The sequence below is a fragment of the Pseudomyrmex gracilis genome, unplaced genomic scaffold (genome assembly GCF_002006095.1).
Source record: "Pseudomyrmex gracilis isolate BER0280 unplaced genomic scaffold, ASM200609v1 scaffold_29, whole genome shotgun sequence".
NCBI lineage: Eukaryota > Metazoa > Arthropoda > Insecta > Hymenoptera > Formicidae > Pseudomyrmex > Pseudomyrmex gracilis.
This window is the reverse complement of record NW_018020613.1, coordinates 268,393-285,056: the sequence shown is the minus strand read 5'-3', so window position 1 is coordinate 285,056 and position 16,664 is coordinate 268,393. Positions and strand designations below refer to the sequence as shown.

The 16,664-nt window shown below is 44.6% G+C and overlaps 1 protein-coding gene across 5 annotated transcripts in view; it reads right to left on the bottom strand.

The window, feature by feature from the left end:
- LOC109852460 (mucin-19-like) overlaps positions 1–16,664 on the bottom strand; it is a 223,944-nt gene that overhangs the window by 23,009 nt on the left and 184,271 nt on the right. For all 5 annotated transcript variants that reach the window (XM_020423639.1, XM_020423640.1, XM_020423642.1 and 2 more), the window contains 2 exons: positions 13,045–13,145; positions 1,093–3,059 (listed from right to left, as the gene is read on the bottom strand). In XM_020423639.1, coding sequence (XP_020279228.1) covers positions 1,093–3,059; positions 13,045–13,145 — 2,068 coding nt within the window. The remainder of the gene's footprint in view (positions 1–1,092; positions 3,060–13,044; positions 13,146–16,664) is intronic.

Below are 16,664 nucleotides of genomic sequence, written 5' to 3'. Positions count from 1 at the left end.
GGCGCAGGGTGGTAATAAGGTGGCTTGGAGCGGCTGGGATGCTAGTCACGTTTCCAACCGCTGACAGCTGCGGCTTATACGTATGACGTGGTATCAACCCCAAATTTCCCCGACTAGACACGTCGTGTCTTCGCTGCCCTAAGACCCTGGAATGCACTCGAGCCTCCACCTGTCACACCATGGCGCATCTACAGTGTGACGCGCGAGGGTGGCACTTTGATTCTTCGCATCAGGAAAAGCGCGTTTATCCCTCCCCTGTGTTCTGTGCTACTGCATCTAACACGGCACGAATCGCGTTTATTTTTGTCGACAGTTGCTATAGATAGTCGAGAAGATGTTCGAGGATGATTCAAGTGCTGTATTATCGTCGTAATTTAGAGAATAGTAAGACAGAAATAACGTTTGTTCTCGTAATCGGCGAGAAACGACCAACGACAGTCCAAAGTGTATAACAAAAAAAAAAAAAAAAAAAAAAGAGATAAAAGTGTGCAACGGCAGACAGAGATGAGAGGATGCAATAGCTGTATCATACATAAGACACGGGGAATAATTTTGTTCGAGGAGACCTTGATTTCAGCATTTGAGTCATCACCCCTCGCTTCGTAATTATTGATTTTCTGTGCTGCCGTAACTCCCCTAACTTCATCGAGAGCAAGACAGAGAAAGTGAGAAGGAGAAAGAGAACGGACGGAAGAAAGGCGTAAGTGAGAGAGTCGAAAATGCCTTTTGTCCCCTTTTCGTAACATATAACGCACGAGCGGGTAAACTCCGCTACGATTTACGATTACCATCATCGTCGATAATTTAAAAGAGCTTTGTACGTGCGTGCGCGTTTCGCGATAGTTCCGAAAACACACTGATTAATTTACGAAAATGCTTAAGTACAGCGTAGTTCAATCCTCTGACAAGAAAGAGAGAGAGACTAGATCTCGCACACGCACGTGTGCCTCATCAGCTTACATGTGTAGGATTTATGTGTGTATTTTTTTTTTTTTTTTACATACACATGTTTGTTTTGCATATACGTATTAGAGAAAATATATTGGCATGAGGACTTGATACTCGAAACGGAACAGACATCGAAATCCTCACCTCTGCTGAGACTGGACGGAGACATAGATATTCCCGGTCTGCTGTTGCCGCTGCCGTTGCTGCCGCTGTCGAAGGTGCCGGATCTCTCTGGCATTTTCATGATACTGTCTTGCTGAATATTTGCTGACGGCACATCGGCAGCAGCTGTCGGACTGGACGTAGTGGTGGTCGTCGACACCGTCGTGATGGTTATGCTGGCGATGCTGTTAGGATTGCTGGCGGGATTTGTGGTGTTGCTGTTGTCGTTAGCACTGTTACTGCCGTTGGTCGTTTTACTGCCGATACCGTTTGCGTTCGCGGTAACGTTGCTCGCACTACCGTTGTTCACAGTGGTGCAACTGCTCACGGCGGAGACACTGACCACTCCTTCCCTCGCGATGTCCTGTATCGCGCTGGCCGCTCTGGAGCCCACGCCCGCGGGTTGGAGAATCGTGTACTGCTTCGAGGAATCGGGACTGGTGACAGAAGGCAGACCGCTCGGACTTTTGCTGGGCGATACGGAATTAGAAGCTACGTTGTCGCGAGTTGTCACATGATGACTCTCCTCCTTCGATGATTTTAACTGTAAGAGGGATGTGGACGAGTGCTTGTCCTCCGACGTGGGCGAAATACCGGCTACAGGCTGCGGCGTCGGCATCGTCGGTCCGGGCGTCGGATATCCCACGAAGGTGGCGGAGGCTGGATACGGACCGATCGGTGGAATCGCCGAAGAGACTACCGGAACTGACGGAGTGTTGCGACACGCATTTTTTGAATGATCCGTGTTAGGTGGCCTGAAAGCGGATGTTGACGAAAACGGAGAGCCCGTTGGCGGTGACGAGGACGATGAAGTTCCCGTAGGTGAAACCTTTATATTGGTATCGTTATATTGTTTCTGATAGTTCGAATAGAGTGAGTGATGTTGCTGCTGGTGTTGTTGTCTACCGATGTTCTGAGGCGACTGACCGTTTTTGTACGTTCGATCCCGATCTCTGTCGTTCAATCTGTCTCGATCATTTTCGTCCTTGTCCGCGGTCGGATCGGACATGTCGATTTCCAGCTCGTTGGACGAATCGTCGACCAGTTCATTGAAATCTGGCGGATCGTATCTGGAATATTTGTCCGATTGTCTTCCCTGAGAATCGATATGTACACCCACAATGTTCCTGTCGTTCCTTTCCTTCGTCGACAATGAACGAACGGAAATGGGTCTGATTTTCGGTGGCTCGTTCTGATTAATATTGTTAACTTGAGAATGAATGTTCGAGCTTTCGTTGTCTATCTTCAGCAGATTATCGAGATCTTTCTTGGATTTAATCGAGTGTTGTTTCAGATCTTGCTGTTTAATCTGCTGTTGCATCTTACCGGATCGATCGTGCTGTGCGCGAAGCGTTATCACGTCTTTGAGCGAACAGCCAGTGTCGTTACTCGCACTCGAGGACGTTGATATAGACGAGGGCGATAATTTAGGATTTTCTTTTTTTTCTTCGAAGAGATTTTCAAAATTCGACTCGTATCTATCTTCGTCCGATGTGCTTCGTTGATACAAAGATCCTCTGGGTCCTGGCCAGCTACCCGAGAGACTTTTTAAGGCAGCTTCTGTCTCTCTTATGAGAGTTTCGTCATCTTCGGGTTCCTCGCTGTGCTTGCTTGATTTTCTAGCAGGACTGCCGGAATTGCCTGATGTAAACGCGCGCTTCTTTTGGGGCAGCGGTATGTTTTTGTTCGAATCAATGACATCAATCGTTTTTCGCGCGTCATCATCGCGAACACTTTTCCTCCTGCGCTTCGTGGCGGCGTCAGTCGGCTCCATCTCTTGCGGCGTCGTCTGTAGTCGTCCCTTCTTGTTGATCAGCAATTGCTGCTGCGACTGTTGCGACGGCTGCTGTGTGTGTTTAGGATTCTGCGTGACCGATTCTGCTTCCAGCTTCCGTTTTTTGAGATGAGCCATTGCATTCTGTCCGCCCGGCACGCTAGTCAGTTCCACCCTGGAACATAAAAATTCCAGAGGATCAGCAAGTCTGCTCTGCCATGTGGGCATAAAGGACGCGGTGCATTCGGTACACGAGTGCAAGGTCGTCGAGGGTGGCGTAATCTAACGAGAGAGGCCATCTCGCTCAGGATCCGCGCCACTCTTTTGTTGCGAAAGATCCCCAGCGCGCTTGCCTCGGGTCTCTTCTTTCTCTCCTTCCATCTACTTAACAGTGCATTTCAAAGTCTAACTGTCTTTTTTTTTTTTTTGTTTTTTTCTCAAGAAAGTTCACCTGACATCCGTGGAGTACCGTCGAGTACACGAATCCGAAGAAGAATCATTTTATGCAGCTTGTGAAATGCCTCTGTATCTCTTTCTCTCTTTGATGTGGTGTGAACGGCCGCCTGTGAGAGTTTCTCTTTTTTTTTTATATCTTTTCAAAATAAAACACACACTCTATTCTTGCTTCGTCCTTGCGGTGAATTCGAGATGTGTTCCGACACGCACTGCGTGACACGCACGCGCGCATTCACACAGCGAGGACACGCGTGCTCGACAAACCACCGATATATCTATATATACATATCTATGTATATATATATATATATATATGTATATATATATATATGTATGTATTGTATATATAATAAGTATAACACAAGTTTGGCTCGTGTGCGCAACGAGCCCTTTCAGACGGCGTGCTCGCGAGCTACTGTGCTATGTTTAAGTTCGCTCGGGGGTGGCGATCTTCCATCGTGCACGGAGGGGATGAAGACTTGCGCGGGCAGCCGGTGGTTTCTGCTTCGTCGCGAAAGGTGGGGGCGGGTTCTGCGCACTGTCCACCCCCTTGAGCTCGGCTGGAGCACGATTCCCAGCCCCTCAGCACATCCCCCTTGCTCACCTCAACCCTAGCTTTGGATATCCTTCGGTAGAAGGGGACGCAAGGCTCCTAGGTGCACATCTAGGACTCTCCCTCTCTCTCACTCAGTACGTTAAGGTACGTGCTCCGTACGCCTCTCCCGCTTATATCCACCCGCATCTATACTGCCGCCCATCCGCCATCCCTCGGGCTGCCGTCCCACTACATGTACGTGCTACCTGGTTCTCTCTTTGCCGCTTTAGGAATCCGAGCAACATTGGTCCCGGCCGGCGACCTCGCCGATCTATTCCCTTTACAACTCGCGAGTTCTTCGCTAGCTTTTCAACGAGGAAGTCAAATCTGAACTGAAGGAATAACTTTGCTTGTAGCAAATCTGTAATTTTCTCCTCATACATTTCTGACTGTAATGATACATGTAAGATGACTACTCGGACTAACAGAACGAATTCGAATTTCTAATTAATGCACCGTACTCTTTGTACAAATTTCTGTAAATGAATCCTATATGTAGCAATCCGTCACTTCTGACATCGAGTAACACTCGTATATATTTATATGCAATCAAGATATGTTTAAATAATAACCTGTACGATAGGTATAGCAGATAATTAAATAGCTAATAGTAACATGTCGGCTTAAGTTTGTTTAACAGTCGTTTGTTTGTTATAACTTTTATGTTATAACTTTTCTGTAAATGTGAAATCTAAAAACAAAACGCACAGACTTTAGCGCAAAATCTTAACCGAAGATTATTTCAATTGAAGAAATTATCGACCTTCCTGACTTGTAAGACTTCGGGTCTTTAGCTGTACGACGTTCGCCCTTTGGTATGCTCGTAAGGTTTAAGCGATAGGAGCAACCTACAACTGGAATTAGATAAACCTGAGCTTCTATGGAGGTGGCGGAGGCAGAAGAAGAGCAGGATCAGCGTCAGCGCTTAACGGAGCTCCCTAGGATCCCAAGGAATGAGAGAGCTTCCCTTAAACCCTCCTCAGACCACGTAGCCGGGAGTTTAGAGCGACGAACTCTTGCTAGGGACCACGGAGAGAAGATGGCGGGGAGATGCCCTCTCGTCTAAAATCGGAAGTTAAATCGCACCGACGGCTTAAGACATTATCACTTTTCTTTGCGGACCAATGCTCCTGAAACTGGCCTTCGGCAGAGGAACTGGATAAGGACAAACTCCGCGAGGAAGAGAAGAGAGAATGTGGCGCAAGAAAGAGCCGGTATCCCTTCGAGTTAGGGATCGATGCGTCCTGGTCCACCCTCCAATTACGTGTCATCCCTCACGGTCTGTGGGGAATAATTAGAAAGCAAGCGTAGTCCTAGTGCAGATGAATAGCTCCGCAGATGTGCCATAAAGGTTGACTTTAAATTCTCACAGAAAAGAAACATTATGGGTGCCGTCGAAATCTCCGTCGGATGGAAGCCACGTGTAATGTTTTTACGAGGCGCAGACTTACACTTTACAATCTCACTTCTTTCTTTACTCATTAAAATGTCTTCAATATTTAGAGGCTACTGAATAATATAAAATTTCATTGCTTTTTTTCTCGAAAAGAATTGCCATTAATATTAGATTACAAAATGCCGCGCGTTACAGCGACAATCCATTTGATCGACGATTTAAAAAGTTAAACACAAAAACAGACGATCGTTGTTAAGATAAAAATAATTAGACAAAAGTAGAGCGATGAATTAAACAATTACGTCGTGAATATCTTGATACACATTAAGCTGCAATTGCGAAAATCAGACTTAGGCGTTAGTAACTTCAGCTCGAGGCTTGTCAGGAGGGTATTCCCGAGGAAAGACGGTCATACGTCTTTTTCTCGCCGACGTGCGAGGGTGGGCGAGATCGGCGCTAGGCGAGCGCCGGATAATTTAGGGGTCTCTCACGCGTGGATAATGGGGAACTTGGCTAATGCACCCCACTTGGCACTACATAGATTCGCATGAATTTTGTGATTCGACCTCTCTTGTTTTCTACTGCCGGAACGACAACTCGCGTGTTTTCTCTGACAAAAAGCGTGTGTTATCCTATGAAAGGCATGTAAAGTCGATACTCAGAATATGTCAAGGTTTCCTTGAATATTCCGAAAGTTAACATTACACAAGCGACAGCCTGTGTAATGTTTTGGATAAAAAAAAAAGAAATAAAAAAACGAAGAAGATACGAACTTGAAACAAAATTTAGAATTTTATATACAATTAGCGAGGGGGAGCAGGGGGAGAGAATGCGCTGAGACTGAGACAGCTGAGTTCTTCGGATGGACATCATTTCGCTGTTTGGCTCGGGGGAATACTCTGTCGTGTAGCTACTAACTGTCCGTCCATTCGTCTCGAGGTTTTTGTCTCTCTTTTTTTTTTTTTTTTTGCTTTTTCCTTTCGCTCGTCCCATGAGCGCACCCTCGCTTACCGGCTGACGTCTTAAACCAATCGAATTCTAATCAAATATTTAGTCCTGACCGGGCTAACGCTTTAAGTGGCTCTTCCATCGCCGAATTTCATTTCCTTCGAATACATCTCTCGTGTGTAACATTTTCAAAAATTCCGCCACTGAATCCCAAGCTTATGCAGTTGTCTTACAGAAAAAAAAGTTGTCTTACAAAATTCACAAGTCTCATAATAAATCAATTTCGATTAAATCGTCCAAAATGGTACAAAACCTTATTATTTATAAGCGTATTAAGATTTTTTTATGAAAGAAGGAGAGAAGAGAGGATATATGTAAGAGTTTTCTCAAAAGTTCTTATTTGTACTTCACGCCGCGAAATATATATATATATATATATATATATATGGAATATATTAAACATCGCCGATCGTTCTAACGTTGATTAACGACCGGGCTACAGATCGGCGATTCTAACCCGAAGTGGAGGTTGCTTTTTTGTCCCTTTCACCACACGGCAATACGTCACGCGTCCCGGTTTCAGAGTGTAATTAAAGAGAGCGCAGAACAGCATGACGCCTCGAGCTTGTCTGGTGGGAGGGAGCGTAAGGAGCGGGGCGAGGCGCGCGACCGAGAGACCGAGGGTACGCGCAGGATATAAGGGATGTGTTTTACCGAGGGATACTTACACACCATCCCCGCGCGGCACATATTTTCATATAACAAAACCATCTGCGTGCCGCGCATAACAAATTTCAACTGATTTATAGTTGAACCTGCAGGCGGTGGAAGGCCGCAAATTTTCGCAGTTACGAAAACCGGCGACTGTTTCGTTGCGCGCGAAACAGGTTTTTTTTTTTTTTACACAATTTGCCGGTTAAAAACTACATCAGTTCGATATAAGCAACAGATTCGGATGATTTTTTTTTTTTTTTTAACAACGGAGAGCCGCGGCAGGAAACGTCGGTGCGATCTTTCGTCGTGCGCGAAAACGTGCGGGGTAAGTACGGACGGAGTTTGCGAACTTCGAGAAGTCGTGTATATACTTCGAATTCTCGGATATGCTCATCTCGTATAAGCAGCGGAGAAATTGAAAAGGACATCACGTCTCCCGGGGGTTTAATGCTGATATTCGCTAGGAAAAGCGACCTTAAAGGGTTGCACTGCGCGAAGGGCGGCTAAGGCGGGTATATACAGAAAGGGACAGCGGGGCGAGAGAGGGGCGGTAAGAAGCGACCCCGCTTGGACCAACTGACGTTCGACCATGCCATCGGATCGATAATGTCATAGTGATAAGTATTCGTACGTGTATATACTTCTTACGCGCGTTTGTATGTAACTAAATACACATGTGTTACTCGCTTATGCAACTAAACTACGTTAACTCTGGAGATTTCACGTATCGATATTTAATTCACATGTGCGTATTCAATGGTTTTCCCCACGGAATATTTTATCTCCTGCACCGTTCGTTTGCATAACGTAACGTGACTGTGTGCAAAATTGTTGTGTAAATCTCCTTACTTTACGTGTTATACCTGAAACAAAAACGTAAATTTTGCGCGCGTGCACGAGCGACATATCTCGCGCGATTCAAATCACCAGCTCGTCGAAGCGCGGGGAACGACGAGCGCGAGTTCTTATTGCAAAATGAGGAAGGCAATAAATCTGGAATAAACGAACCTGGAATAAACTGTCCGGGAGCTATGGCCATAATAATATGCCTTTGCCGAGACGCGCCGCCAGATTGTTACGGGTAGCTGGAATTGCCTTTCCGAAAAGCACCGGGCGCGGGCGGGCGCGGGCGCGCGCGGCCCGTCTCGCGCCGTTCTTGGATTACGATGCAATTTCTCGAGCCTCTCTCGCTGATGACGGCCCTTAAAACTCGAGAGAACCTTCTCGCTCTGCGACATTATATTATGTATATATGGCACGTCAATGAATTCGGCATCGTTCCATCTTTCTCTCTCTCTCTCTCTCTTTCTCACTCTTTCGCCTTCTATCTTGTTTTTCACATCGCTGAAATTATGTGATAAGTATCAAGTAATGCGCATTCAATATTCTGATGAAAAATAGCGTTGAAATTTCATGTCGAAGAATGCACACGGTACACGTGATATACGTAAAGTGAAAAGAAAAGGTTCAACGGCAGTTTGTTAGAAGAGGCAGTTGTAACGGAAGGGCACGTATCGGGTAACACGATTACAAATATATCATAAGCTCCTCCGATTGGCCTTGCACAGAGGGAGAGAGGGCCCGTGCTGGGAAAAGAAGGAGCGACGTGTTGAAGGACACGCGATACACGTGCGTCGCCTGTCGATGCGGCTTTATCGGCAGCAAATCACTGCCGCACCGGCGAAATAAAGACAAAAGGGGAAGAGAGAGGGCCGAGAGTGAATGCGAGAGACAAGGTGAGCGAAAAGAGCACGTAGCACATCGCGCTCGGCTAAATCGAATTGACAAAGCACGTTTCCTCCATACCGCCAAGGGATAAAACCTTGAAAGAAGAATATACGCGGGCGCAACGAGAACAAGCGAACAGTGTCCGGCGAACTACGTACATGATTTGTGCCGAGGTTCATGAACTTTCCCGAGATGAAAAAGTGTAAAAACGTGAAGAACGCTCTAAATCGACGATTGTCGATTGTAACTCAAGAAGCAGAGAATAAACGGGAACGAAAGAATAGTTTTTTTTTTTTGTTTAAGTGCAGATATTAAAAATCAAACTTGAATAAATTCTGTCATTTCTCAAAGTTTATAAAATATTGTTATTCCTCGATATAGATTTTCTCGAACAGATTGCACTCGGAGAGCTTTCAGAATTGGATCGTTTCACACTGTAAGTTTCAGGGAAGCGTTGATACACGGATTGAGAAGATTCGTTCGGAATTCCATCAGAACTCTCTCTCGCTGTTGACGATAAAGAAGAATCTCGAAGCTTTGTACAAGACAGAAGGAGAGAGAGAGAGAGAGAGAGAGGAGAGAGAGGAGAGAAAAGACGCGATATCGTGAATCGGCGCTACGGAAACCGCCCTCGCAGACCGAGACAGTCAGATATCTCGGAATGTTTTACACCTCATTAGGCAACAATGTGTTGTTGCCAGGGTGAATTATATCGGGCATGAGACGCCCGTCAAGACAAATGGCTCGAACCGGAGGTAATTGTGGGCTTTTATTAGCTCTGGTTTCTCCCGTTGGCTGCGAATCGAGCAACACGGGAGACGCCAAGCCGCCAGCGCAGCGACAGCAACCCTTCTAACTCCTTCTCTATATCCACCACCCACTCCTCCTTATCCCCCATCTCCACCTGCCGCACCGTTGCTTTCGACGGTACGTAATTACTCGCGTGACAGTAATGCGGGAATGCGAATCTCGCCTCTCCTAATGCCAGAGAAATCATCTCTTCCCTTTACGTGTACTTCCTGCGTTCGTTGCGACGCAAACGTCGTTTCGTTGCGCTCCTTCGAGGTCGGATTTTTTTTTGTTTTTTGGTTTTTACATTTAACCTCTTAAAAGCATGCGCTTTTAAGAACATCAAAGAATGCGAATGAAAAGAGTGTGTGTGACAACAAAAAAAGCTGAATAGTTGCGAGATGAAGTTAGTGACAGGAAGTTGTGTGGAATAAGATTGTCGTTTTTCATGTGTGCTCTTGCATTCTCCCTTACCCGGCAGTGGGTAAAACCGCGCGTTTTTAGGGGAAAGTACACTTTTGAAAGAGCGTATTTTCACAAGAGAGAAAGAGAGAGAGAGAGAGAGCAGCTATCCACACGTTATTACGAAGTATGAGCCGCTCGCTACATATGCGAGCCAAGATTGTTTCCCTCTTTCGTTTGTTGCCCCACGACTCATGTATTTATGCATTTCGACTGTGGCTGTTTCTTGACTCGTATTCACCCGTACTCGTGCTCGCGAGCGGAATTGCGTTGAAAACACGCGTAAATCGGCCGTATTCGCTTCGCGGAAAAAAGAGAGATAATATAGTCAGTATAGAACGTCGAGCTCGCGTGTGAATTTTTGTCAAAATCGTAATTTTTAATGAAAACACTAAGAACAACAAACACGCTTTTGATCTCGGGAATTTTTGTCAAAAAAAAAAAAAAAAAAAAAAAAAACGGCGTCGAAAAAATGTACAGAGAAATGCACGTATAAAACAAAGCAGGGTGACGTGATTTTCAGCTGCGGCAATCAGAAAAAAAAGAATTTTCTCTCTTGGATCAGAAGCTAATTTCCGAAATTTTGCTACGAACACTCGTGGACATATGGTTGTCTTTTATTAAGTACACAGAGAACCATATTTACTCATTGCATTCATTCAGATTCACTTATGGGCGTGATTTACTGGGCGCACCTTGGAAACCGGTGATGGGAATTTATTGAAGACGGAGTTCGCCCTAAAAGCCGGGGTGTGCGATACGCGGAGACTGAGATAGGAAAAGAAAAGAAGCGCGCGCGGGAGAAGAGACGGATGAAGAGAGAGAAATCGCGAGCGGGACAAGAAGAACGAACCGAGGGAAAAGAAGATAAAGGATACGTCCTTCCCTCTATATTCTATATCCTGTATGGCTCATAAAAGTTTGTAAAGATGTCTTCCGAAATGCAAATTTATCGCGACTATTCTATCCGAGAGTCTCTGCTGCTTCTCAGACTGGCTTCATGATGAAGTAACGATATTATTAGACAAGGCGAATGTTAGCGAACTTGTTGTTTCGCCTGAATAAATTACTCTTTGCCACACCGTTACCGGAATTAACAGCGGCGCACACACAAACGCGATAAGTGCATTTAAAAAAACCAATATATTTACAAAAAGTAGACATTATCAATAATTTATATCAGTCGAGAGAATTCTTTTCGCGTTCGAAGTGCGCACATTAAATCTAGAAGTAAAATATATACGATACTTCTTTATCCGGCGGTATTAAATTTTCATTCGCCTCTTCTCCGCGTTACTATCGACCATGGAATACCCCGTCCTCCGACGTTATTGTACTTTAAAATACATGTGCGACTTAAATCATGACGACAATAATTGTGTCCGGTAGATACGGATGACCAACTCCGAAACATTTGCTCGCTCGACCTCTCCTTATAAATCATTTGCTATTACAGATTCTCCGATGATAAACAACTATTTGTTACATTGGCTGAATGCGGTGCGCGACCGACGATTTTCGCGCTATTTATTGTTAGAATTTTATGTTATTGTTAAGCACTAAAGCCATTTTTTGTTATAAAAAAAATACTACAATAAAATATACATGTTCTTCTCGACTTCTGCTCATCTCCTTAATAATTATTGAATATTAATAATTACATTATATTTGATTGTTCTCACATATTTTACAATTGTTACAATTATATCAAATGTCAGGAGAGGAAATATTGATTTTATGTATTGCTTTACTTCAACTTTGAGAGTAACAAAACTGGCAAAAGTGCGAGAGAAAATTTCTCAAGAGTAAGAAAGCAAAAATGCTAGTTGTGCTTGCCAATTTACGCGCGGAACGAGATTTCGGTCGATCGACGGAGGCGAGAGAGGCATATAATGCCGCAGGGTGGAGCAACGGGGTTGGGCAGAAGGCGAAAGAGAATAGAAGGTAGAGGACACAACCTCCCCATGAACCCGAACATGAATTAAAGTTTTAATTTCTCTAAATCACTGTTCGCCCTCGAGCGCTTTCCACCAGACGGTCCGTTACTTATAGCCTTTGCCCTTTTACCGCCTTCTTTTTTCCCATTCGCCTCGATCTTACCAACGGCCCGACCCTCACCAATAAGGAGAAATCGATATGCACTTATCCGATGACTCTTGAGACTCCGAATAACGAGTCCACTCTCTTTTTTTTCCCATTTCTTTTTTTTTCATATATTTCCGAGCGATAACTGACGAAAATCGTGCGATCTCGAATATTTTTCAGGTTTGTCACGGTTATCGGATTTATTCATACAATTTTCGGCTACATTTGCTTGAAAAGTCTGTACGGTACTTTATTCATTCATTATCAGCACGGTCTCGGATATGCATTTCGAATGAACTTCAAAAATTGTTTAGCACACGCGGTATATCAGATAACGCACACCGACAATCCCGTCGTTCCCGTCCGTGTTTTCGGGCTGAAAGGGAGAAACGGGAGTTGTTCATTTAAAATCATGACGTTGGTCGGAGGGCGCTGGTACGGCGTTAGTATTAACGTTCGGTACCGCGCCGGTCGGGGCCACGTACAAGAAGTTCGCGCGGTCCCCTCTTCTTCCCCGTCTCGCTACTACCTAGCCCGCTTTCCCTACCGGGTGACATATTGTTTCTATTCTACTCTCTCGGGTTGCTAAAGCGCAATAAAAAACTGGCATAAATATCGCCTTTCTTCCTCCCGCCGCGCCCCTCGTCATCCTACGTATGGTTTTCACCGTTCTGTGCTGTGTTCCCTCCTCCCGGAAAGCCGAGTCGACGACAATAAGAACAGAGAAACGCCTAATAACAACCGGCGCGGAACCATACGAAAACACCATTTCTTGTATTGCAATACAACGGTGGTGAGGACTAATTTGTCTGAGTGGCTTTTTGAACCGCGGTAAGGAAACTGAGCAAGGACCGTAATCTCTTGCGGTTCACACACGCAACAATTTTTTTAATATACACACTTTGTTAACAATATATATATTTTTTTTATAAAATACAAATTTATGTGTATATATTTTAAATCGTACACGAGTTGAACGTTACTTACAGCGTAACAGGTTCTTCGGGGCTAGAAGGCGAAATGGAGAGCGACATGGTAGTGGCAGTCAGGCATCGTGATGTTCCCGGAGACCTGACGCGATCATCCACCTGTAACAGAACAAATGCAACAGTCACATCAGAATTACTGACCGATCGATTTTAGCACGTGTTACAAGATAACATAATCGTAATTTCTGACAATTCACTAGTAGCCGACTTTAACGAGTTACTTTTCTCTCTTTAGTAACTTTTTGCGCTGCTCCTGCTTAACATCAGACAACACTTAACACGCTCTCCTTCCCTCGAACAATTTACCTAGTGCCTTATTCACGAAATAAACGGGTTATTTCGATACGTTCCCTATACCCATGCAAGAGGCAGCATCCGGGCCGAGCTAACAAGCGACCTGCCGATTGTTCCACGCAACAGAACGGAAAGAAGCACGAAGGAAAAGGAGAGAACCCGTCGAATTCTTCGCACGATACTTGCTACCGTCGATGGGGAATTGAGCAACAGGTAGAGCAGACATGTCCTCGAGGCATCATGCTTGGCAGAGCACACATGTGGATTCGCTGCATAAGTGTGTTATCTGAAGCTGTGTTTTATTTTTCTTCCGTTCTCTCATGTACAAAAAAAAAGATGAATTAAAGGCGAAGAAGCGTTTCTTTGTGTCCGTCGGTTTTCAAGGATGCGTTTAATTATCGCGGTAACTGTCACGAGAACAGTCTAACGATCGCACTTCGAGATTTGCATCGCACGATTGTCACACGCAGTTTTAGAGACAACTGGCAAATTTCCAAATCACAAGAATAGTGTTACACTTGATGAAATTCAAAACCGATTGCATCAAATAAAATCTTTTTTGCTTCACGAGATTTGTTCTTTGAACGAAATGACTGACGTGATTTCCAAAAGATTAATAACGAGCGTGAACTGTTCCATGGCGATCACAGAGAGAGAGAGAAAGAGAGAGAAATAGAGAGAGAAACAAACGTAGCCCCGGGCAAGTGGACCGCACTCGCGGCAACCGACATCAATCTGAACGAGCAAGCCGCCCCTAACGATCCACCAAGTCATATAAATTTTATTGCCATTTCATAAATCCGGACGATCACCGCGAATAACCGTCCGAGGAGAAGCTCTCCGGGAGATTATCAGGAACGTATAAAGTTGTGAAATGTTGCACGGTTACAGCCCCGCTCCGATCGTTGCTCTGAGAGAACGCTTCTCTGATACTATTCTCGAGTGCATTGCGAAAACTTTCACGAAAGTATAATGGCAATTATCGCCTGACTTAAAAAGCGATTAACTGCTCGGACAATTGGCATTTTATATCAATTCCCCGTAGTTTGTGTTCGCTTAACATTGTACAGTAGAATGTGATTGAGTTCAACAAACTTGAACAACGGTATCATTATTTATCAAATGCGATGTACAAAGAAAACAAATGTTCGACGGTTGCATCTATCACTGAGCAATGTGCGTATTTTAATGCAGAAAAAATGTAATATATATACATATATACATATATATGTATGTCTGTATATATATATATATGTATATATGTATATACGTATATATATGGACGAGAAACACTAGACGAGATTACGACGGCACCCCCCGCGGCTCTTGTGCCGCAGAGGTCGGTCGTTTCCGCGACCACAGAGGGTGGAACAAAAGAAGTTATTGCCACGGAATTTTTATGCCGACAAGAGAAAGAAATGTAAATCAGGTCCGGGCGTTCTCTCGCTCTTCGTCGTCATGAACCTGGAAGGGATAAGAAAACCAAAGAGAGAATTCAAAGGCGTCTTTTATAAGACGTTCGAAACCAAGCGCAAGATATGTCGGTGCGCGTATAACAATAAATAATAAATACCGTATTAATTCTGGAATACTTGATATTTTGTTGATAAATCTCTGTGGATATTTGATATATATAATAATATATAGTACATATATAATCTATTTAAATTGTTAAAATTTAATTGAGCAAACAATAACAACTGCCATTTTCGAATTCTCAACTGTACTGTGCCACGAGATTGTGTAAAATTGATTGATACATCTTTAACGTAAAACGAAAAGCAGATGTAGAAAAACTGCCAATCAGTCATTCAATCGAACGACGAGAGAGCGTCAAGGAGACGAGAGATGAGGTAGAATCGAAATGTAATTAAGAGAGTAAATAATCCGTACCGAACAAACTCCGTAAAATGGATCAAAGAACTCGCGAGCGAGAAGGGAACGTGATAGTCGTCGTGGAAGGGACGAAGGAGCGCCGAAAGGTATCGGGGGGGATGAACTATACGAACACAACCGCGCCTCGTCGTCGTCCTGTCGTCGTCCTATCTGGCCCGAAGGAGTAGGGCAACGAAGGGGGGCCTCGCCGGAGAGACCCTCGATAAATATTTCCGTCAAGTGACCGGGGTTGGAATTCAAAGAGAGTCGAAAGGTGGAATCGAGAGTGGAACGACTCCAGTCTATCTTCTCGGGGATGAAAGACGCTGAAAAGGAAAGCCGAGACGGGCCGGTATATTTACGTTACATTACATAGTTGCGCGTTTAATCAACCGTATACGCGGGACCACTTCTTGTTTGAGAAGAAAAAAGACAGCGTAAGATATGTATCCACGAAGAGCGAAGAGAAGATGTCAATTGCATTTTTAAAGGGAACCAAAGCGGTCCTATCGACGTCGTCATCGTCGACTATCATCATCGTTTGCTGTTATTTGTTAACTTGATATTTATACAACCTTCGTCCAGACGAAGAAAATGTGTGTGTAAAAGAAATCAGAAAAAAAAAAAGAAAAGCAGGCAAGGGTCGTTGGATAGCGTGACAGATTGCCTCCGATATTTTCCACCATATACATCATCGGCAGCTGCGAGATGTGAGTTCTGTTACTGTTGCTCGCAACTGTCGTCTTCCTTAATAAATGTTGCTCGCGTCGATCGACCTTCTCAGGTCAACACCAAATTTCTCACCTCTTTCCCTAATACATATACACAGCGGGAAATTATTCTTTACTCGATAAGAGCAATCACATTTCAGAGAAAAGGTCAAACTTTAAATTAATATACGACTCACCGAGGCGAAACGCACGGATGGGTAATACATTGATAATAGAACGAAGGGTCGGTGACAAACTGCCGACCGCACTTTCATCGTCAGGGATGCGATTAGGGAAAAATTCGTCCTGTTTTAATGGGGAGTGAAAATTAAATACCGCGGTGTCCACCCCCTAAGTCCGGCAACCTAATAATTCATACGAGGAATGTAAAAAGGGCAGAGCGCCCTTTTCCACGAGCACGGAAAAGTGCGAGAGGAACGTTAACGGAAGTCAAGGGGGTAGAAAAATACGGGCTCCTGTTTATCTTAAGATTTGTAGTCGCCTTGTTCCGAGTATTTATTGGTTGCTCTCCGGCGGTGGCGGCGGGAGTGTCTGACGGACCGTTAAATTTTATTATGTGTTTTTCACCGATGTCGAAATAACGTGTCGCCGGATACGGCCGCCCGCGTCGCAGTAAGGATAAATTCTGATCGACCGTGCGGATCGACATTTCTCCAAAGGGCTGTAGAGTCGTGAGCTTTCGTCTTATCCTTACGCTCTCAAATCGCTTTTTCTCCCC